This window comes from Protopterus annectens, chromosome 10.part0 (genome assembly GCF_019279795.1).
Source record: "Protopterus annectens isolate FY-2018-M chromosome 10.part0, PAN1.0, whole genome shotgun sequence".
In the NCBI taxonomy this organism is placed as follows: domain Eukaryota; kingdom Metazoa; phylum Chordata; order Ceratodontiformes; family Protopteridae; genus Protopterus; species Protopterus annectens.
Window position 1 is genome coordinate 1,717,830,143 of NC_056744.1, and position 23,556 is coordinate 1,717,853,698.

Genomic DNA, 23,556 nt, shown 5'->3' on the forward strand with positions numbered 1-23,556 from the left:
CCATTTCACAATACAGGATTTTCTTGTAGTGGTTTCCTTGTCTCCTACAGAATCCTAAGCACATTCTCAGAAAAGTGGTGTCTAACAGGGATTAAAACCTTATCACCCAAAGTGTCAACTGAAGACTGGATAAGTGAGGGTGATTGAGAGATCCATTGACTTGTGTGAGAAGATCCATTCAGCAAGGTAACTTGTGATGACGTCCCCTGGTCAGGTGAAAGAGAAGGGGGGAATCATTGCTGTCTGGGCCAACAGGGATTCACCAGCAAAATTATGGGGGAGTCATTACTGATCTTGTGCAGGACTCTGGAAAACAGAGGAAGATGACGGTAAGCATATTGGAACATTCCCTTCCAAGAAAAAGGCCTTTCATCTACCTTCCAAGTCGGAGGACTTGGGACTCTGGAACAGAAGCAAGGAGGTTGCCTGTTCAGAGAGGAGGCAAAAAGATCCACTTGAGGAATACCCCACTGATGTACTATGGTCGAGAAACAACTCTCTGTGAAGCATCCCTTCAAGAGGTTGTATCCTGGACCTGAACAGGGAGTCTGCCACAGTGTTGTGTTCTGAAGAGATGTAGACCACCTAAAGGGTTATCTGATGGCATATAGCCAAGTCCCAAGCGTGAAGGGCTAGTCTACAAAGAAGAAAATGCCTTGTGCTCCCTGTGTTTGCTGATGTACCACATGACTGTGGTCTTGTTTGAAAAACCTTTAAGGCCTAAACAGCAAGAATGAAGCACATCTTTTATGTTGATATTTTCTGATCCCTGGCGAAGAGGTCATAGACCATGTACCTTCAGATTGTTGGAAGAGGCTCCCTACCCCAGACTGCAAGCATCTCTGAACATCTCTTGAGTAGGGGGTAGGAGTCTGAAAATGCAGACTTGGATTGAAGGAGAGCTGCCAATTCCACTAATGCAACTAGAGTTTGAGACAAGGTCATAATGAAACTGGATACTCTGGAAGGTGGCAATGCTGGAGCCAAATCGTCTTTAGGTACCATTGAAGCTTCCTCATATGAAGCACGGCAATGTGCAGCATGACAACGGCAGATGCCATGAACCCAGGACAATGAGAAATGAGCGAAAGGGGAAGCAGAGACTGGCAGCAGGTTGTCAGAGCCACGGAGAAGACAGAGAGGCCAATATTGTAATGGTCTCAATTCTCCCACCTAGGAAAAATGTGGCCTTGAGAAGGAGTCAGACTTGACTTCTTGAGATGGATGGTGAATCCCAGACTGCACAAAAGAATCATGGTGAAGTACATATCCTGCAATAGCCTGGATTTAGAAGGAGCCTGAAGAAATAGGTCATCCAGATATAGGAATATCTGGATTTCCTGAAGCCTGCAAAAGGCTATGACAGGGGCCAGACACTTGGCGAACACCCTTGGAGCCATGGAAAGACCCCTATATATATAAATCAAATTTAGGTTGCATGGCTAGGCATATAAGGGCCTTAGTGGCTGTTAGCCTGGTATACACCTATGAACCAAAAGGCAAAGCAAAGAACTGAAAATGAGAGGAAGAACAGACAAACATAAAAATGTCTTGAAAAGAGGGTGAAAAGGAATATGAAGATAGGCATCCTTTGGGTATAAGGATACCAGAAAAGCCTGTGGAAGTGAGACAGGAAACAGTCTGGAGGGAAGGCACCTGGAAAGAAGGAATCTTTAGAAAAGTATTGAGAAAGGAGAGTTCTAGAACAGGTACCCATGACCCTTCTTTTTGGGGGGAACCAGAAACATTCTGGAGTAAAACAGTGTCCTTTGGGATTCTGGAACAGGTTGGATGGTGCCCCGATCCAGTTGGTCTGGAAGAGGTTAAAAGATGTGTAAAGGGAGGAAAGGATTTCCACACCATAAAATAACAGCAATGGATAATGGAAAGAACCCAACAGCATGAAGTAATCTGTCGCCAGACAGGGAAAGGCAGGACGACAGATGAACCTGGCTGAGGGGAGGGGGAGAAAATATGTCAGATGGAGGCCGATTTGTCCTGAAAAGGGGGATTTTGAGTTTTAGAATTCAGGGTGGGATTATTGGAGAACATGTGCTTAGGAACCCTTTTCCCTTTAGAAGGTTGACAAGGTGCCTATGAACAAAGGCAGACTTAAAAAGACAGTTTCTCCGAAATTTGGGAATGGGAGAAACAAATATCTGTTTGAGATCCTGCATTACTTTAATTTTGCCTTGCACAGTGTTAAACATGTCATCAGCAGCCATACCAAAAAGATTATGATAGTCCAAAGGAGCTTATAGGAGCTTGGCCTTAATATCATCAAGTAAAGGCTGGAGGCAAAGCCAAGAGCACCTCCTCGTAACTGAACCTGAAGCAGCTCTAGAGGGTGCATCAGCTGCATCATAACTACATTTGATGGAGCGATGGGTAACCTGAGAAGTGGAACTCAATAAAGAAAGGGCAGCAATCTTACCTTCAGAGTCAGGAAGGGCAGACCACCCTCCCCCACAAAGATGGGATAAAAGGGTCAAAACATACCTGACATATGGGTTTGATCATTTATGGCCCTGAAGGCCTGAGAAGCAGAAGGATAAACCTTGCTTCCTAGCCTCTCCATAGCCTGACCATCTTTGTTAAAAAGGAGAAGCTTGGAAGAGGGTAAAAACTTGTATGGCTTGTCAGCAGAAAGACAGACCACATCAGGGTCTGTATACCTTTACAAATCTCCTCCTTCAAAGGCCTTAGGCACTTTATAAAAAAAAATGTCAAGTTTTATCGGAGCTGGAAGCTGGGAATCAGGAGCTAATGAAGCAGCTGCAAATGTATCCAACAAAGCATTCAAAACAGGAGGAACAGGAGAAAGTTTACATCTGTGACAGCTCATAATACCTCTTTTGAATCAATCAGCAATTCCAGTTAAAATGATCCATAATGTGAACCAATATACCTACAGAGGACAACTCCTCAACAGGAGAATAAGGACTCAAATAATCCTATTCCACAGACCCATAGTCTAAAGGAGAGGCAATTTGTGAGAAGTGGGCCAACAACTCATCCCCTGAATCCTACTCCTCATCTGAAGACTCAGACTCCCTTGTCCTTTTGGCTGTTGTAGATGACCGAGGAGAAGTGGGTACAGACAACCCTTGAGGGACCCTCAAACCCATAAGGGCATTGAATAAACCCTGGGGTAAAGTCCTGCCATTCCCTCTAAAAATCCTTAGCAATGAGAGGAATAGGTTTAGTTTTCGGCTTCTTCTTTAATGGGATGTCAACTTTGACCAACTTAGGGGGCTCAGAGCAATACCTAGCCTCAGCAACTCAACAAGGGTACCAGTAACTTCTTCCCCAACAGGAATTTGGGGACCCCCGAAAGCCCTTTAGAACTGATCAACCATGGTTCTCCCTCAACGTCCATGATAGAGGTTTGCACAGCCTCAGAGGGCATGCAAGAAGCCGATTCCATGCTGACCTACAACAGGATCGCTGCAGAGGAAACTGGTGTCTGCACAGAACAGTCTTCAGGGTCTTGCTCCACCTCAAGAAAGATGTCTGGCAGAAGCTGGACAGCAGGAGAGTCAGACAGAGGTTTTTAATGGTCTTTTTGAAAGATGGCTGTACCTAGGGAAGGGTGGATTCGGCCATGGCACCCTGGGTCAAAAGTTTGAGATGTTTGTTCAAGGTAAATGGACAAAGACAACAGACTGCTTTGAAGAGTTTTCAGAACAAAGGCCTTTGAAATGGTACACTGAGTTTGATCGTGTGAAGCACCTAGGCAGAATAAACACTTTTCATGACGGTCCTTATGGGGAAGCTACATCCCACACTGACATTTTCCCTTCCTGGGTGATATGAGCCCTAAATATACAAAGAGAAGAAGGTAAAGAAAGAACCCTAATGGGGCATTTATCTGTAAATGGTCATTAGAAACCAAGTTAACAAAGGGTGTTCAGGCAGACTTCAAACGTATGGCTTGTGTGTGTGTGTGTGTGTGTGTGTGTGTGTGTCACATTTATGCCCTATACGTGTGTCTGATGTACAATGGTGGGAAGATATAAAGCCTTTAGTATACTGGCCTGAAATCAGGCTATCCTTTGCAGGAGATCCCACAGGTGATGAATACTGCAACAGTGATAAGGAAGGACATCATGGGAACCTCTACAAAGAAAGTATAAAAAAGGAAAAGGTGAGAGAAACAGGCACCAAGCATTAAGGAAAAGAATGAAAGGTCATATAGGAGTAGAGTGGGTTAGAGAAATCTTTGGGGAACACTACCAACAAATACACCAGGAATAAAAAAAGGAAAAGCCCCAACACTCTAGCCCAAAGGTTCCTGGAGTTCATAAACTCAAATGCTATGGAACAACTAGTCACCATTCCCACAAGAGGAGAAAATATACTAGACCTGATCATCACAAACATGGGGACAAAATGCTCCACACCGGAAGTATATCCCTCATTGGTGAGATCTGACCATAAATTAATCTCACTGGAGATCCACATCCCACCCCCACCCCCAGCAAAAAAGACCACAGTGAAGAACTTCTCAAAAGCAAACTTCACACTTCTTAAGACTGGAGTGGTATCCTTCAAGGCCCCCGAGCCAGTGGAAACCACAACCCACGCTGCTGAAACCCTTATAAATGCCTTCTACGAGCACCTCCAGGAATGTATGGATCAAGCAATCCCTAATAAAATCAAGACCCTTTCCACCAAAGGCAGGCGCCCGGTCTGGTGGACCCCAGCCATAAACAAACTCTACAACAAGAGGAGAAAGCTACTACATGACAGAGCAAAATCCCTAAATGGGAAGGCATCTCTGATCAATACTAGCAAAAAACTATGATCACTCATAAAATCATCCAAGGCCAACTTTGAGAGAAAAATCACTAATGACACAAAAGACAATCATAAAGCCTTCTTTAGCTATGTTAGAAACCTGGGTGGAAACTCCCAGATTGCTCAGAATTAGTCCAAAATGATAAAAAAAATCACTGAACCCACAGACATTGCCAACATACTGGCAGACAGGTTCAGTGCAAATTTCTCCCCTGCCTCCCCAAAAGGAGAAATATCTATCCCACCAGAGTCTAGCCTCCCAAACATCTCAGATGCCCAGGTGAGAGCTGCTCTCTCTAAAGCAAAAAACACAGCATCAATGGGACCGGACGGTGTCCCCGGCTGTGTGCTACACGAACTCAATGAGGAACTAAACCCACACATAAGGCTGCTGTTTAATCTTAGCCTTACTACAGGATACATACCCAAAGAATGGCGTGACGGCAACTGTGGTCCCACTCCACAAAGGCAGTGCTTCTACGGACCCTGGAAATTACCGCCCCATAAGCTTGACGAGCCTTGTCTGCAAAGCTATGGAGAGGATCATAATGGAACTCATAAATAAAGACATTGGGGACCTACAGACACTGGATCCTACCCAATTTGGCTTTGTCAAGGTCAGATCCTGCCTCTTGAACTTGGTCGACTTTTTCGAAACAGTCACTAAGGCCATTGATGAGGGTAAGGCAGTTCACACAGCCTACCTTGACCTAGCAAAAGCGTTCGACACAATACCCCACTCGGGCATCATAGAAAAGCTCGCCAGCTTAGATGTAAACCCATATGTCACAAGATGGGTTGCAAACTGGCTCAAGGACTGAACACACAGGGTTAGAGTTGCTGGTGCCATGTCAGACTCTAAGCCGGTCACGAGCGGTGTCCCACAGGGCTCAGTCCTGGCCCCCTCTTGTTCGGCATTTATTTTTCTGAAGTGCAGGCAAACATAGGGGATTGTGGCTGACAAAATTTGCAGATGACTGCAAACTGGGCACCATAATTGACACTCCATCAGACACAGACATCCTCCAGAAAGGTCTCATAGAAATGGATAACTGGTGCCAGAGCCATGGCCTTAAGCTAAATGCCCAAAATGTATAGTCATACCCTTTGGGAAAAACAAGGTAACCCCTAATTACCACATAGGTGGTAATCCATTAAACATGGAAGAAGTTATCAGGGACCTGGGGACCCAAGTTGACAGTAACCTCTCTTTTGACACTCACATTGCCAAAGTGGTTAGGAAGACCTTCTACATTGCCCACCTGATCATGAAGGGATTCACATCCAGATCAGGAGAGGTCATTGTACCCCTGTACTCTTCACTTATCAGACCAATGATTGAGTACAACGCCCCATTCGGAATGTACCTTACCCGACACCTGCAGCAGTTGGAAAGACCCCAAAAGTTCCTCACCAAAAGGATAAAGGGGCTCAAACATATGTCATACGATGCCCGACTGAAGAAACTCCAGCTCTATTCAGTCGCATACCGTCTGCTCAGAGGTGATCTGTGCCTGACATACAAGGCCATGTCCAACCCGGAATTAATGGACATGCTCCACCTCAAAAATCCAAATCCACCAGAGCCACGAGAGCAAGAGACTTAAACCTCAACACGGATATAAATAGGACGTGCTGGAGGGACAGATTCATCACCCAGAGACTCCCTACACTATGGAACAGAATCCCAGTCCATGTGAGGCAGAGCCCCTCACTGACTCTGTTCAAGAGAAATCTTGACGAGTGGATGGGAGATCGTAGGTTTACCCCGGGAATCATCTCTGTGTCACTGCTGGACAGAGGCACAGCAAACTAATGGGTATAGTATTCTCATCCTAAGGGGTGGTGAAAGCCACACACACTCTGGCTAGGCTTTTTAATGCCATAGGGCAGATAGCCTAGTATGAACCTATGAACCTAAGAGGGGCACCAAGAAGGTGGCATACAGAGGGAGAAATTGAATGATAATGATTGTGGGAGAGAACAGAGACAGTGATGGCAATGAAAGAAAGAGATAGGGACCAAAATGGATACCTGAAAGAGTCCAACAAGTGGGATGGAGAGGCAATTTGATCAGTTCTGAAGGATATGTATGAAAGGATAAAGGAAACAAGGGAAGTAACAGCTACAATTGAAGAGCCCAGGTGGCAGTGATCCTAAAGGAGGAGGGAGACAGGATAGCAGCAGGGTACTAAGGACCAATCTCCTTAACAGGCACAGATATCAAGTGATGGCAAAAGATCTGGCAAGGGGGCCTGGATAACATTCTGTTGAGAATAATGGAGGAGTAGCAAAATGGATTTGGAAAAAGAAGGAGGCCATAAAGGAATTATTGAACAGAATGTATGGACAGAAAAGAGCAAAAGTAGGGAACACAGGCAGAGATGGTCTTTTTTTGGCATACAAAAGGCCTTCACCACAGTCAGATGGGAATTTATCTGGGAGTTACTAGAAATAAGACAAGTGTGTGTGTGTGTGTGTGTGTGTGTGTGTGTGTGTGTGTGTGTGTGTGTGTGTGTGTGTGTGTGTATGTGTGTATGTGTGTGTGTGTGTGTGTGTATGTGTGTATGTGTGTGTGGATTTCACATGACTGATAAAGGCAGTTAGCAACGAGATAGAAATACAGGTAATGGTAAATTGAAGAGTTTCCAAGGTGCTAAAAGTAGGCAAGGGGACCAGGCAGGTGCATTCTCATCACACCATTAAAGAGCTGGAAATTCAAATAAGGAAAATGCACAATTCAAGGGAAGGACAGGCGTCTAGTTAGGATTTTTAATGAACGCTGATGACTACATGCTTATTTTGGAAAATGTTGAGATGGACATAGAGACAATACCAGTTTTTCAAAGGTTTGAATCGGCCTTAGGCAAAGATCCAACTAGAAAAACAGTGGTGGTCAGGAAAGAAGGAGGAAGAAGAAGGAGGATATGCACTTGGGAGAGGGACCCACATTTCTGAAAGTAAACGCATAACTCACAATAAGTTACACAAATGCAAGAGAGAGAAAATCCAGGCGATAATGGAGACAGAGGTGGACCCATGTACACAATTAGGTCAAATCAAAGTGATTAGAACGATGATTACTTCAGTTATAGTGCGCGTAGTAAGAAACCTGCCAGTGGACCAAATGGAGAACAAACTACTACAATTAGAAAAGGTCTTGGAAGGGTGTACACAGAAAGGTAAAGGGAGAAGGGCCTAAAAAACAACTCTGATACACTAGAAATAAAGGGACTGTAGACTCCCAACACTTACCCACACAGGCCTTGGCATAAAACATATTTCAGTAGACAGAGAGTAAGGAGGGACCAAAAGTCAAAGGGAGAGAGAGTGAATATGATGGTGGGAAAATATACATGAATTAATGAGAGGCACTAAAGGGATGGGCAACATGACATGGGTATAAGCGAAAGAAAGAGAGACTGGCACGTATGGAAGGAAGAAGGATGGGGCACTTTTGTAGGGAAGAAACATAGGAAAATGGGAAAAGAGGAGAGTGGGCAGGAAGATAAAGGAAGACGGCGGGCAGAAGGGCAGACAGTATTCAAACCTCACAGGAATTACTACAGGAACTTAGATTAACACAAAATAAACAGTGGACTTACAGACTTGGGGGGGGGGGGAGGTAAGCAGTAACCCGGGAAAAGAAAGGAGAGAAGGAAAATGAGAACCCTGGTGTGGAAATGGGGAAAAAAAACACGTGAAAAGGTAAAAGAATGATTAATAAAGATTCAAGAAGGAATGTGGAGAAAGTCACAAAGATAGCAATAAGGGAAGAAGGGTGGCAGACCCAGGAAGCTGAATGGTGAAACATCCTCAAAATAATACAATAATACAGATACAGAGAATGCATGGTGGGGGGTCAGAGATCAGATTATATGAGTGTTGCATAGATGGCTTCTTACACTGAAAAGGAAAGCAGTATGATGAAGCTGTGTGACAGATAACAGGCAAAAAACATATGGATAAAGGAAATTACAGACCAATCTTCTTAATATTCAAAGACATCAGGTGACGGCCAATGTACCAGCAAGGAGACTGGCTGAGATTCTGCTGAGAATAGCAGGAGAGGCGCAATGGTTTTGTGAAAACAGGAGGCGCTACCAATTAACTCCTGTCCGAACAATGGACAAAAACAGCAAAGGGGGGAGCACAAGCAGGGATGCTACTACCAAGATCGATAAATTTATTCTGATCATCATTCCCAACAAGCATTATGAGTTCCTTGCAGGCATGTTTCATTGTGGTCTTGAAGAAAGGGGTGGACACAAATGATCTGGACAGAGGGTCTGAAGAGGGACAAAACTGCTGAGAATTTTGTATGCGGGGGGAGGTATAAGGAATGAAGAGGGGGTTGGCAGGAAAAAGAAAAACAAGGACAAAGACCTTGACGTATTGGAGAAGCAGGGTACCTACCAGGCAGTGGAGCGCAAGAATGGAACTGAATAGTCAAGCCTTGCAAAGATATGGTCAGTCTTTTTGACCTTCTTGCTTCAAGCAAGTGGCTAGATAGGGTGCTTCAAACCTCAGGTCACTGCAGAACTTTATCCACCACAATGTGAGTCCATACTTTAAAACAGATACTGTGGTGTAGCACTAAAACCTGATATACAGAGCTAGTTACTAAAGACAGAGGCATGACTCCTGGTTCTTTAATGATGAGTGGTGTAGCTTCTGGTTGGTGCTAAATGGAACAGTTGCTGATATGGAGGTGTTAAGGATGAGCTTAGCAGTGTGCCAGGAAAAAATAGGCAAAATTATTTCCATGGGCCCTTCTGATTTGGAGATGAGATTCTAGCTTCTCGAAGGAGAATAATATTATCTGTATCTAGGGTCCTAAATTCAGCCTCATGGTAATCGTGATGAGGCTTCCCTTATTCAAAGAGTCTGCTGTTACAATAAAAGTATAATCTGTTGCATAGCTGTTGAACTACTATAAAAGAGATAGTCATAAAATCCACAGCTCTGCAGTTCTGATACAAGCCGTGTCATCAAACGTCAAATATTTCTGAAGGCACTTTAGTAGTCCACAAATAATGCTACAGCGAGAAATCCTTTTTCCATATTTCTAAAATTGCTTATAGTTACAGTGTGTGTGTATACATATATATATATATATATATATATATATATATATATATATATATATATATATATATATATATATACATATATACATATATATATACATATATACACACACACACACACACACACACACACACACACACACACACACACACACACACACACACACACACACACACACACACTTGTTTTGAGTACTATAGCCTGATCTAAAGCCATAAGTCCATTTTACTTTCGAGAACCTGCATATAAACCTCACTCATGAGACTCTTTGCCAAAGACTTGATACAGACCTGTGCACTGACATTTCATTAGGGCAAGATACTTTTGCCAGGAGTGCACTTACTGAATACTTAAAGGTGGGGCAGGTAATTGTAAGTGGCAGGTTACTAATGTGGGTGAAAAGTAAAGCAATTACTAGAGCTGACATTTTTAGGGAAGATGGGTGCAATTTAGTCACAGAGCAACTTGGTTAATCTTCTAACTTCCCAAGCAGTTACTTGAGTTATAAGTCTTAACACAGAGGGTACTGATAATGAGGGAGGCTGATACCTCAGACTGAGGAAGGAGGCTAAGGAAAGATGTGATAGGGCTGACAGCTGTTTTTCATCTTTAGAGATATGTATTGACAGAGAGCCTTCAAAGCAGCCAAATCAAACTAGCTTATAAGCTTTTCTATTCATGGATGAGTGTGAAATGGTGGAGGGAAGAGACATGAAGCGGGGTACCATCCCACCCATTAGTGGAGAACGGTGAGTGGAAGTGCATTCCTGCATCAGTCCACCATAAAGGAAGAGGCTCTACCTTTCCATAACACCCCATTCTACAAGCAGAGTTGCTACCGATGGAGTCCTTTGCATTGAAACAACTACAATGAAGCCGACTCACACCAATGCTGAAGGAAGGTACTCTACAGATATCCAAACGCAACTCGTACTAAAACAAAGGATACTCTATAATCACTTCAGCACAATTTATTTTTTATTTTTTTATTTTATTTATTTTACATTTGTTTACCAGGAAGGTCCTACTGGACACAGGGGTCCAGTTTCAGTGGAGGCCCAAGGAGAAAAGCTCCAGTTAAAAATATGTAATAAAAGGAAAAATCAAAAAGGATGAGTCAACAACAACATTTACACAATGGATACCTAGTAATATATAGTAAATGGCCTAATATAACATATAACAGAACAAAATGAGGCAATAGTAATACATTGTTTTGTGCGAGTTAATACATAGTAGTGTCCTTAGATAACATATAACATAACAGATGAGAGAGCTTTCACTCACAGCCAGCAAATATAAAAGTGGTATTATTTCTCATAGGTTTCCCCACAGTGCATACTACAAAATATGCATTCCTTACAACAAACACATCCAGGTGAGAATTCTTTCCCAGTGTAGTAGATGGATTACATAGCTCTTTAGACTAGATGGGTTTTAGGTTGTTCAGTAATCATTTACCCTGGGGAGTCACAGGAGCATAGCCAGGTATTCATATAATGTGCTCTGAGGAGATTTTTGAATTGAGTGGAGGAGCTAATGGAGGTTAGGTTGCAAGGTAAAGCATTCCAAGTTTTGAAATGGAATAGCTGAAGAGAGATTTCCCGCTTCACTGTTGTGTTTGATGATGCCTAGGTGGTTTTGGGTACTAGATCTTAAAGTTCGTGTTGTGAAATAAGGAGTCATTATATTCGGGAGTGCTACGGTTTCAGATGGGTAGTGATATAGTGTGCTAATGACAGCTGATTCAGTTTCAGTTGCTGTTGTAGCTCAAGCCAGTTGAGTTGTTTGAGAGCTATGCAGTGATGGGTCTTATGTGGGGTCTCAGTAGCAAATCTAGCAGCCTTGTTATAACAACATTCTAGTTTGCTTAGGTCAATTTTGCAGAGGTTGGTTAGTACTGGGAATGCATTCAATAGGTTAGATAACAGATGTGTCCTGTTAGTAAAAGATCAGCATGCCTAGCTAAAATGGACCATTCCCAGTACTACAACAACCAAGTTAACATAACTATATATTCCAAATGTTAGGGAATTTTCAACAGCACAATAGAAACACAGAATGCAAGAAATACTCAGATCTAATCCAGTGTTTCAAAATAAGTTTGTGAAATACCTATGTACGGACTGAGAGTTTCCTTGGTAGGGAGTACAGTTACGTTTTAAATGTCAAGATCAGAGGGTGATCACATAAATTTTTTAGGCTCCCTTCCTGCTTTCTGCTTTCTGCACTTATGACTGACAACAGCAGTTACATTAACAGTGAGTACAGTTAAATTTCAAATGTCAAACTATGAAAATGCCCAAGTTCACATGAATTTTTTTGGTGGGGACGGGGTGATTCCTGCACACAAATGCCAACATGAAATGCTTCCTTAGCAGTGGTTAAATTTAAGCTTTAAATGTTCAGCAGGAAAGGTACCTAATTTCCCCTGAACTTTTGTGGAGAAGGGGTTGAGTACTGCACACAAGTTCTGCAAAACGTATGCAAATACACTCCCCACTGATGTATAAGAAGGCTCTGAAAGAGTTACGAAAATACAAACCAGATGATGGAGAACTAGACGTTACATGGGTTATGCAAATACTACCTCTGTAAAGTATAACAAGATCCTGCATAACCACCTTACCACTACCCACTCATATAGGGTGCCTCCAAGCAAAGCAAAACAAGTCAGTCCTGGGAAGAATCTGTAGATAAGCCATCCAAGTGTCAAGGTTTTTCTTAAAGGAAGCAAACGTATCACTGTTTTATATGTTATTCTACAGTGACGAATAATAGTTTGTCCTCTCCAGCACAACTTACTTATTTGCTGAAGGAGACTCTCAAGTCTATATTTGAATGGATAAAGGTCAGTAACCATGCAATTAAATGATCTACGCAGTTAATATTCTTCACCCTTCTCATGTAGGGAATAGTCAGATAACCTCCTTCAAACAGATTAATGCATTTTCTTACAAATTAATGAATACATCCTTAACCAGTTCATGCATTCCATCTCCGATGCCTCCTCCTATAGCTATATCGTTAACTGTGCCAAATAACATTCCATTACATCATCAGTCAACAGAAACAGCCTGCAATGGGCAGTTCAAAAACTGCAAGTTCTGGTGAGTTATAACGTGACTTACTGTGTCAAATTCCAACTGCCTGTACAGTCAAAGTCTGAATTTGTATGAGATACTGCTCAACAATGGGAAAAAAAAACATGCCTTCATGCTTTTTTGTCTGGCACTTAGATGATTAAGGCTATGAGCTGTTAGCAAGCTGCTTCCTCTGTTTCAGGTTTGATTCTCTCGGCCTCCATTTGCTTACTGCGAGGCTCTAACCAAGTCAATTAACCAGAGCAATTTCCAGGATGACTGAAAAAGGTCCAATTGCAAAAGTGCTCTATCCCAAACAACTAACTGCATAAATAAGTAAATAGCCTTCCACCACTTCTTTAGCTCTTCTAATTTCTCCAAATCTTTTGGGTTTCTAGTATCATGACAATGGAATGGACCCCATTCCTGAGTCAAAGTATGATTAAAGTTCATGAAATTAGTATTGTTTCAATCTTTGATGTCAGCCAAAAGTGATCTTCGCAGCACCTGCAATGTGCCCAGTAATGACTCCTTCTGCAATTCTTACAGGGTTACATGGATTGGTAACATATCTAAATATGATTGTAAATTATTTTTTTATAAGACCCGTTGCTCCTACTGCTATTGGAACTGTCTGGGTATCTTTTTTCCATATTGCTCTTGTTTCTGCCTGCAGATCCTGGTATTTTAGGACTTTATGTCTCTCTGTACACAAGACACTGTAGTCACTAGGTGTGGGGATTTCAATTAGAAATGCTACTTTTGTCTTCTTTTCTTGGACCACTATATCCAGTTTTCTAGCATCTATCTTTTGGACTGTTGGTAATGGGTGATCCCACGTGATATAAACATCAGAATTTTCTGTGATGCTTTGTGGCTCATGTTTCCAGTGTTTTTCACCCACTTTGATAATGTTTGCACAATCCCCAGTGCAACAGTCTCGCCACATTATTATGCCTTTCAGTATACAGTCCTTCTGTCATTAGTGTGCCGCAACCAGCAGCAAGGTGTCTGACTGTTTCCAATTCGATTTTACAAAACCTACATTTGTCTGTTTCTCTCACATGTTCAATGGACTTTGTAAACCAGCGTGTATGTAGCCCACTGTCTTGGGCTGCCAATATTAACCTTTTATTCTTGGTTTGAATTCTCCTCTCCTTAACCATTCCTGTGTTCATTCTTGATCAACATGAGGCTCTTCCAGAAGTTTTCTATACTTGTAACTGCATTTATGCATTTTCCACATTTCTTGCCTTCTCATCTGATCCTTCACCTTATATTCTTTCTTTTGTTTTTTAGCACATTCAGTTGCTGCCTGATTTTTAGCCACTTGGTTTGATTTCCATTCCTGCTTGATGTTGATATGCTTCTGCTAAATTAAGCAGAGAAGTCATCTTAGATTTATTCTCCTCATGTTTCTAAACTTTCACTACATTTGGATCTTGTGAGGTCAGTAGATATGTGTGGAGTCCCACGATAGCAGATCTATACATGTAATCAATTTCAAGGAGGCCCATCCCTCCTTCAGAATGGGGAATATATAATCTTGGTATACACTGATCTTTATAAATCATTTGGTGAGCATGAAGCATCCTTCTTGTTTTAATATCTAATCTATCCAACACTTTTTGGGCCAGTCAGTCACTCCAAAACTGTACGTTAGGACAGGAAGAGCAAACTGATTTATAGCTTGGATCTTGTTCCTAGATGTCAGTGCTGTTCTCAGGATTAATTTAAGCTTTCTAAAGTATTCCTTACTGAGTTTTATTTGCATTTGTTCATGTTTTATTGTTGATTCTTCGTCAGTTTCCAAGTATTTATACAATCCCTCTTGCTCAAGTTCTTTTATTATCACATTCTTGTCCCAAACTGATGTTTACCTGGTGCTGCAGTTTTCCTGCTTTAAAGGTTACTTTTGCACATTTATAAACAGCAAATGACATTCTAATATCATCTGAAAACATTTTGACAACCTACAACTGTGCTTTCAGTTCCTCATCTGATGAGCTATACAATTTTAAAGAAGATGAGATGTCATTAGACTTTGTTGTTTTCTAGGAGCCAAATTGTAGCCATGGCCTAAGCTGTTAAGTAAACAACTTAATGGGTTAATGGCAAGTAAGAATAACAACGGAGAGTCACCCTGGAATATGCCCTTTTGAATTTTTATCCCTAGGATAATAATCTGTCCTTTATCGTGGCTTAATTGCAAAGTGGTCTGCATTGCTTTAGGGTTACTGTGATGTAGTCAATCAGTGTATGGTGCATGTTTGCACTCTTGTATCCATGAATGTGGGATACTATCAAATGCTTTTTTGTAGTCAATCTATGCCATATTTCCCATGCTGTGATGTAGTCTGTGTTAGACCTTCAATATTAAATCCTTCACTTCGCAGGCACTCCATAACTTCAACTTCTATTTCTTTAACTTCTGCTTTACTAATCTTCTTTTCCACATTACATCTTTGTGATATTAATTTTATATTGTAAAATTTTCCATATCTGGATGCCTTTGCCTGTATTTCTCTTTGAATATCTTTGAGAATGCCTTCTCTTTATTAGTTAATTTGGCTTTCTCCTTTGCATAAATATTGCACCATATCAAATCTCCCTCTCTTTTCCATGTCCATATTTCTTTTTTATATTTTTCAAATATCTCTAGGTTTTGTTGTTTATATTTTTGCACTTCCTCAGATGCTTCTTTTTCCAAAGAGATCAAAGTTTCTTGATCTATATACTGTTTTTCAAAAATCTGTTGTATTAATGAATGCAAATTTTTATTTGAATCTTGCAACAGTTTTTCCTGTGAAGGTATTTTTCTTTCCTCTAATTTCTCTCTTAATCATTTTGTATAACTTGTGTCTGGATATTCTGTGCTTTTTGCATAATAGTAACAATACATAATTTCTTTCTTATCCTCAATAGTCCACTCTATTGTCTTTATGGCTCTTCTTTGGCCAATCAATTTTTGTGATTTTTGTGGACTGCTACTTCTACAACAGGGGTGCCATCCTCCCCACGGCCCTGGCCTGGCCCCATTGTAGGAATGTTTCCATATTTTGAGGATTCTACACTGTCATTTTTTCTAGTCCTGGCACTAGTGCGCCTACCAGGATTGGGCACTTTTTTTTATCCTGGGTCTTGCGCACCTAGATATGTTTTTTTTTTTTTACTTACTTCAGCTCTCAGTTTAGTGCCTTTACTGTTGTGTTAGACTTGTTTACATACAATACAAAGTTTTACATATATGCATTTAACATAAATTATCATTAACTTTTCATACTGTCTTACCTTCAGTCTTCAACTCTGTATGTTTTTTCTCCAGTTTCCACAAAACGTACCATTATCAGACTGTAATGGCACATAGTATAAAGCCCTGTCAACATCCCAAGTGACTAGAGTTCAACTAGTAGATCTGGGGCTTTGTGGCACAGGCAGGGAGGAAGGTTGTGCCCATCTTGAAGGGTGACGGATGGTGGTTCTCACCTAGCTTGCACCATTGCTCTGACAACAGAGTTTTAGCTGGAAAGTGGAGTCCCATCATGATGCAGAACGTCAGTGCCAAAAAGACAAGAGCATGGTTACCCAAACTAGAGATGGTAAACCCTGCTGTTGTGTTTGGGAGCACTCATGCACAGACTTTGGGGGGTAACAGATGACCCCTGAAGTGATGCAAGTGCTCATATCACCAGGAGGGGAAGGGTTATGACATACAATTACAACAAGCTCTCACTTCAGGGATGCTAGTGAGCACAAAACATCCTCATGGCTGCTTGGATGATGCCATCCCACAGAGAAGTATGCCTGGTCAATGGAGCCTTGATGGCCTGCAGTCACAGGGGAAAAACAACTTAAAAAGGCAGCATTATAGAGTAATACAAATTCATGAAAATGCATCATTACTGAACTCTTTACTTACTGTTGAGGTTACAGTCATGATTATTCTTCTGTTCCGTTGTATTCCTTCCCTGCATATTCATCGCCACGTCATTGTTCGGCGGTTTATCATAATGTTCTTTAAGCAGCATTAATAATTTCTCTGGGGGAATGTCGTACCCTGGGCATTAAAAAAAATAAAATTATTCTTCTTAAAAAATAAATAATTAAAAAAATTACTATTTCAATAAGCACAGTATAACCTTATTTCATAAGATTAGAATATGTTCCAACCATTAGTAAGTAGGGTTATGTGTAGTCATTTCGGCACACTTGACGCCTAAGCATGTTTTACTTAACAGCTGCAATGCAACTCTAGTTAAGAAAAGTACAATTTTTATTTTTTTTCCCAGCTGTGGAAGAAATTCTTACAATGTATGCCTTATATTTAAAAGTAATCTGTGCCTTAGGATGGACGTTATTCCAAAACATATGACAATATAAAATCAACTGCATGCACAAATGACAAACACTTCTAAAAGACAGAAGAATCATACCAAGGCCGTATACCACAATAAATAAATAGATAACTAGGGAATGGAAAAATTAGACATGTTCCTGGTATGTACATGGTCAAATAAATATAAATATATTTCAGACCAAGTGCATATTTCAAATGAAGTGTGATACTTGAATGAACAGTGCACAAAATTAAACATCTTAATGTGATACCAGGAATCCTGGGGTTGCAAAGATATTTTTGTAAACAAAATGGGTCAGTACAGTAATAATATACTTATTTTTTATACAGAAACAACACTTAAGATGTATTTTTTGTATGCAGTATATTTAGCAGTATAAAAGTCATGTTATGCTCCATCATAAATGTTAATGAACAAAACAATTTAATTTTCAAGTAAGACCTTTTTAAACTATGGCATTAAGCAGAAGAGAAGAGACAAGACTTTTTTCCATAACCACAAGATTCAGAAAAATTCCATTCTAGAGACAGTGAGCTGGATTTTTGAAATACCTTGGGTGAGAAGTAACATGTCATGTCAAGCATTTAATTCTTGCCCAACTCCAAACCTAGGGCTGTTCCAGTCCCCATTTGGTGGAGGATAATGGAGACTGTTACCCAATGGCTGATTCCAAAGGGGCAATCAGGCTTGCTTCACCAAAAGCTTCCTTGTTGAATATAGTGAAGCAACACAGTAGCTCAGTAACTTCAATCAGCAGTGTCAGTGAAGCAGCAACTCAATGTATATGGGAGACTAGGTACTGCTAGAAAATGAGGCTGCCTGCAGTGGAAAGTTCTGCAGACGGAACTGTGTAGCACTGTCTAAGAGCCACTGGGGGAGACAAAAAACCATGGGAATACTAGCTGGGTGGTGTGCAAGCCATCTACAAACTTCAGTGGGGAAGGGTTGTATAGACCTTTACATTGTTCAGTGGGCTAATCCACTCACATGCCCATACCCTGCTATGGATGGGGCGAATGTAGGCCTGAGAGCTGTGCTTCATGTCATTCTCCTGCCCACCCTACTGGTGGAGCGTCTTTGCAGAAAGGCCTCATGCAGTGGTTCTGTGCAGAATGGTCTCCTGTAGTAGAATGGTCTCCTGTAGTGTAGCTCCACCTGTATGGCAATCCTGGTACTGCAGACATGACTCCTGCCTGCAATACTACCACTGCCATACAGGTGGTGGTGTTACGCAGGGACTAGTGGACCCTCTGAGTCCTCAGGGACATTCACTTTGTGCTAGCCATAGGTAGTGATATTTATTATCACTGCACATTTTAGAATCTCATTAATGGTGCCTTGCAGAATGTGAATGAATGTACCAGAGGACTCCAATTCTGGCATCAGAACTTCACCTGTAGTAGGACTCCATGTCATTCAATACATTGGCATTGTGAAATACTGAAATGGCTGTACCTCCCCAAGGGTGGAAGTCATTCCCAGGGCATAGAGAGGAACAGCAATGGCAGAATGACAGAGGCTCTCTGCTGTTGTATAGAAAGCATTTTGGAATCCCACCCAGTATAAATACCTGCATAATGCCAGACAAAGTGTTCTGGAACTTTGGAAGCACTATCCCCCATGAGAAAGTAAACCACTTAGTCTGGTTCAGGCTAGACTGATTGCATTCTCCATAAAATCTGATGAATGTATTTGATATGAAATTTGTTTCTTATGTTTACAATGCTGAACAACTGCACAACTGCCAACACTTTTGAGAAGAAATTGAAAAAAATAGAGAAAAAAACATGAGTAACTCCATTGTGCAAGTAAACTGCAAGCTCTTTTATTAAGAACACAAGTGTTGGTGTTTTCATCTGCCAATCTGAATTTCCTCAGACCATTTTAATATCTACATGCATTTAAAAAAAATTGTTGAAATGTAGTCACTTCATGATGAGAATATGGTCATTTTAATACAAAGGGTAGAGTTTCTACTGCTACACTGCCTTTTTGTATTTCCGTCTGGCACTATATTATTTATTTTTTTTAAAATGCAAACTCTCTAGAAGTATTTGTGAAATCCGTGACTGAAAATGGGGAGGAGTGTGACTCTTGTTATGACAGTCTGAAAGCCACAGTTATACTCATAGGTTAGGGGCAGGCATTTGTATCTATTATTTGGGAATAACTCAGAAGTAAATTTTAAATCCCACTAGGCCATTAGCATCTTTTCATTGGAGACCTGAGGTGGTACTTATATTGACTAGGGGAAATTTGGCTAGGGCCAACATATGTAATGGACTATTGCAAATACAGTTGTAGTGGACATAACAAAAGTAGAAACATTACAAAATGCAGAATAAAAGACACAGGAATCTTGTAACGTAAATTAAAGTGTGGGGCTTCAACGGAGATGTAATGGAACCCAAGCCTGAGTTAAACCAAAACAGCAGTGCTTAAAGGATGACCTATTGTAATCAAAGTAGGAAACAGGACAGACTATGTTTATTTCCAGGTATTTGGGCATTTGTCTGTACATGACTTTAACACTGACTGACAGGAGAACACACATTAATTAAATTCTGAGTGTACTTCAGATGAAAAGCTCCATTTTAGGGGGTGGTATTCCCGCTGGATAATGTAACATACCCAACTGCTTCATTCCGACACCAACTTTGTAAATTCTTGTATGCATTTCTGTGAACTCTAAAACAACATTAGGTATGAATCAGACTGCTATCTTCACTTTTAGTTTTGACAGATCTACCATAGTAATTCTGGACTAATATTTCCACAGCCTCTATGGCACAAAATTATTATGGAATTGTTTTCTGTCTTGCCATTTCCAGAGACAGCATTGCTCTATGTTAGGTCTTCAAACTGTGTACTTTTGACTTCTTTTTATTCATAGGTATCATTTGTCTGTAGAATGCACTTTGAAAAAAAAAACAATTAACTCAGTAGTCTGTATAATAAGATGAAATGACCTTTTATTCATGTGTAAATCTCTTGGCAAAGTAGAAATAAAAGTATAGTCTACAATCAATCAGTTACTAAATTTGGTACAAGCACTTCCCATGTGTTATTCGACATTAAGTTGAACAGACTGTCTGAATTCCTTTGTGAGTCATGTGTTATCTGACTGTAACCTGGAGAACAAGATCTATTTTCAAATTATTTTGTGTCATATGCAGTATTGTTTTGTAATGCTTGTCACACGACTAGTTTATAAATACATGAAATGATTTCTTTTCTCCAACTGCATTTTGTTGCATGCTGTTCTGATGACATCATATAAACTGAAGGATTCTGCTGCTGATTGAAATATTTGTGTTCATGGTTTGCTACAGTCAGTCAATATTACCATGAGTTTTTAACAAATCTGATGTATTCTACTCACCAGTTTTTCTATACATTTGTAAAATACAGTATAATGGTCTTTGATATTGGACATTTAAAGCTTCAACAGATGAACTCCACAGAGAACAATGGCCTGCATATATATCTCAGTCAATGAACTGCAAGAGTCAGCTGCAAATATTTAAATGCCCGACTCATCAGACTGTTGCATCTTATGAGTCAGACTGTGTGTTTGTTGAGAGGGTCTTACACTCAACATCTAACAAGTTGTTTTTGCAGCACATACACACACGGCCATGTTCCAGCAAACCACATATTCGGATGTAAAGGTGTGAGTGAGAGACCTCCTTTGGTTTACCCTTGGGAAATTGTAGGCTTTTGATTATCCACCTAGAAAAAGGCAGTTTCTGTAAAAGATATATACTATGATATACCTACAGACCTTACAATAATTGTGCTTTCCACAAGTTCATGCTGGATTTTTGTCTGTCTATTTAATTTATTTATTGAAAACAAAACCAAAACCAACCAACTACTATCAAAAACAAAACAAAACAAACGAACCACACAAGACTGGACTTCACTCACTTGTATTTGATTACATCTGGTACCTCGGCATTTTAGCATCAAGGATGAATTAATTTCAATAACTTCATGATAAAAATCACCCCCTCTCAACATGCAGGGTTATCCCATTACACAAAAAAACAAACTAGGATCAGACACCCCCCCCCATGGACTGTGTGAAAATGCTCAACAACAAGACTGTTAGTGTTTGTATTTCTAATGTCTCCCAAATGTTCAAACATTCTAACTTTAACCATTCTTTTAGTCTGACATTCTAACTTTAACCATTCATGTGAGAGTGTTCAATCTCGCCTTTGTTCTTACACATGGGTTCGGAGCCGATCCTCGGCTCCGTGCTGGCCGACTGCAAGCTCTGCATCGAGAAGAAGCTCGAGGACATCTAATACCCACAATCCCCCTCTGCCTTTACCTCAGATCTAGTTTGCCGCTGCTGCATACGCATCGCTGGAGGCTAGCTCGAGGCTTTTTACAGATAAGATTTTATCTATTTTGGTTAAATTTTCAAAAACTTCTTTAAGATCTAGTCATTGAAAGTTAGTGTACGGTGTGTGAGTAGAGCAGAATTCTCGGTACCTTTAGATTAATTTAACTTAGTTTAACTAACTGGTATAGAGTTTTTCGGGGCCTACCACCCCTACTTGGATCACTTTTTGACAAAAATTTTTGTAGTCTTGCTTTTCTTAAGCAAGTGACAATCGGACTTACAAAATACCGTATTTGACATTTGTTACCTGGATTGACTATTACTGGACTGGACTGTCTCTTTCTCTTTTCATTATGTCTGAGAAAATAAAATCTGGCTTCAAACGTTGTCAGTGTGGCCAAAAGATGTCGGTCACAGACAACCACAGTTCCTGTGTCTACTGTCTTGGCCCTCTCCACTTACAAGAGGACTGTTCTATCTGTCACTCTTTTAGTGGGAGGGTCATGACAGATAGGCGCAGGAAACTGATGGATAGAGGATTGTTGAAACCCTCTTTCCAGGAGGCTCTGGATGCTTCAGACCAGGCATCCAAGTCTTGAAGGTCGAAGACGCCGGAGCCCAAGTCATCGGCTCCGAGCTCTTCGGTATAGTTAGATCACCGGTTCCACAGACTTGGGGCCGAGTGTTCAACTGTTGGCAGTTTCCGAGCCTCGAGTCTTGGAACCGGTGACGGAGCTCCCTCCACCGACTCTGCTAAGGTCGGCTCCGTCTTCGATCCCTTCGACTCGTTCTTCCAGGCCCCTTTCCGACACCGATGTGGACCGTGTGGTGCAGAAACTGATGGAGCATACGGCCCTATCCAAGCTTATCTCGGTCTCCTCTCAGTTGATGTCGAGACTTGAAGGCCTGCCACTATCTCCATCTGTTCCTCCTCCGAGACCTGTCCAGTCTTTGGAGCCGGAAGAAGCTGAACTGATGATTGTGGAGCCCTCGGTGCCAGAACCGTCTTTTTCTCGGTCGGCACCGTTCACCTCGACTCCATCCGATCCGGTACTGGAGTCTCGGGGCCAAAGATCCGTCCTTGGTTCCGGGACCGAGAGTCGGACCGATGTTTCGGTTCCGACGCTCCCTCTCGGGGCCTCGGCACGGATCGACTCGGCTCCGTCCTCGGGGTCGGTGCCTTCGGCTCCTGTTTCGGGGGTTCTTCCCATTTCTTCGGAACCGGGAGATACCTCGACTCGGGACCCGGGGGCCTTCGACCTCATGAGGAAGGTGTTGTCTACCCAGACAACCACATCAGCAGGTACAGCTTCTCCTCCCCACAAAGGACCGTTATCCTCCTCTGCACCCACGGCCATGTCCAAGCGTCGGGCACCAGTGTCTCAGCCACCCCTGGAGGGTGCCCCCTCTTCCTCGGAGGCTTCTTCGGATGCTCCCCACGAAGAAGTCCCTAGGAAAAGACTGTGTAAGAGGAGACACTTGGATTCTCCACAAGAATCCTTGACATCTGATACTGACTTAGATGAGTCAGAAGGGTCCCCTAAGTCACCTTCAGAGGATGTCTCTTTTTCTGACATCTTGGAGATCCTAAAACAGAGAGGTGACTGGCAAGCCCTCCCCCCTTCTGAGGATGAGTCAGTTTTGCTGAAGGCATTTGGTGCCCGCCCTTCCTCCTCCTGGGTCACTCCGCCCTTTGATGAGTTAATGGAATTAATTGCTTGAAGGGCGTGGGAGACACCTGACACGGTGGAACCAGTCCCTAGGAAGCCAAATAAGTACATTACGGCACCACAGGACAAGGCTTACCTCACCAAAGGAGTTCCAGTAGACGCCATGGTGGTGGCAGCGGCCACGAAAAAGGAGATGTCGG

The 23,556-nt window shown here is 41.7% G+C and overlaps 2 protein-coding genes across 3 annotated transcripts in view; both read right to left on the reverse strand.

The window, feature by feature from the left end:
- Positions 1 to 23,556, reverse strand: part of LOC122814467 (zinc finger protein 91-like) — a 493,609-nt gene that overhangs the window by 202,390 nt on the left and 267,663 nt on the right. The window contains exon 10 of the mRNA XM_044087047.1: positions 16,894 to 17,031. Coding sequence (XP_043942982.1) covers positions 16,894 to 17,031 — 138 coding nt within the window. The remainder of the gene's footprint in view (positions 1 to 16,893; positions 17,032 to 23,556) is intronic.
- LOC122812761 (zinc finger protein 436-like) overlaps positions 1 to 23,556 on the reverse strand; it is an 82,250-nt gene that overhangs the window by 18,657 nt on the left and 40,037 nt on the right. For both annotated transcript variants that reach the window (XM_044084836.1, XM_044084837.1), the window contains one exon: positions 16,894 to 17,031. In XM_044084836.1, the coding sequence (XP_043940771.1) occupies positions 16,894 to 17,031 (138 nt within the window). The remainder of the gene's footprint in view (positions 1 to 16,893; positions 17,032 to 23,556) is intronic.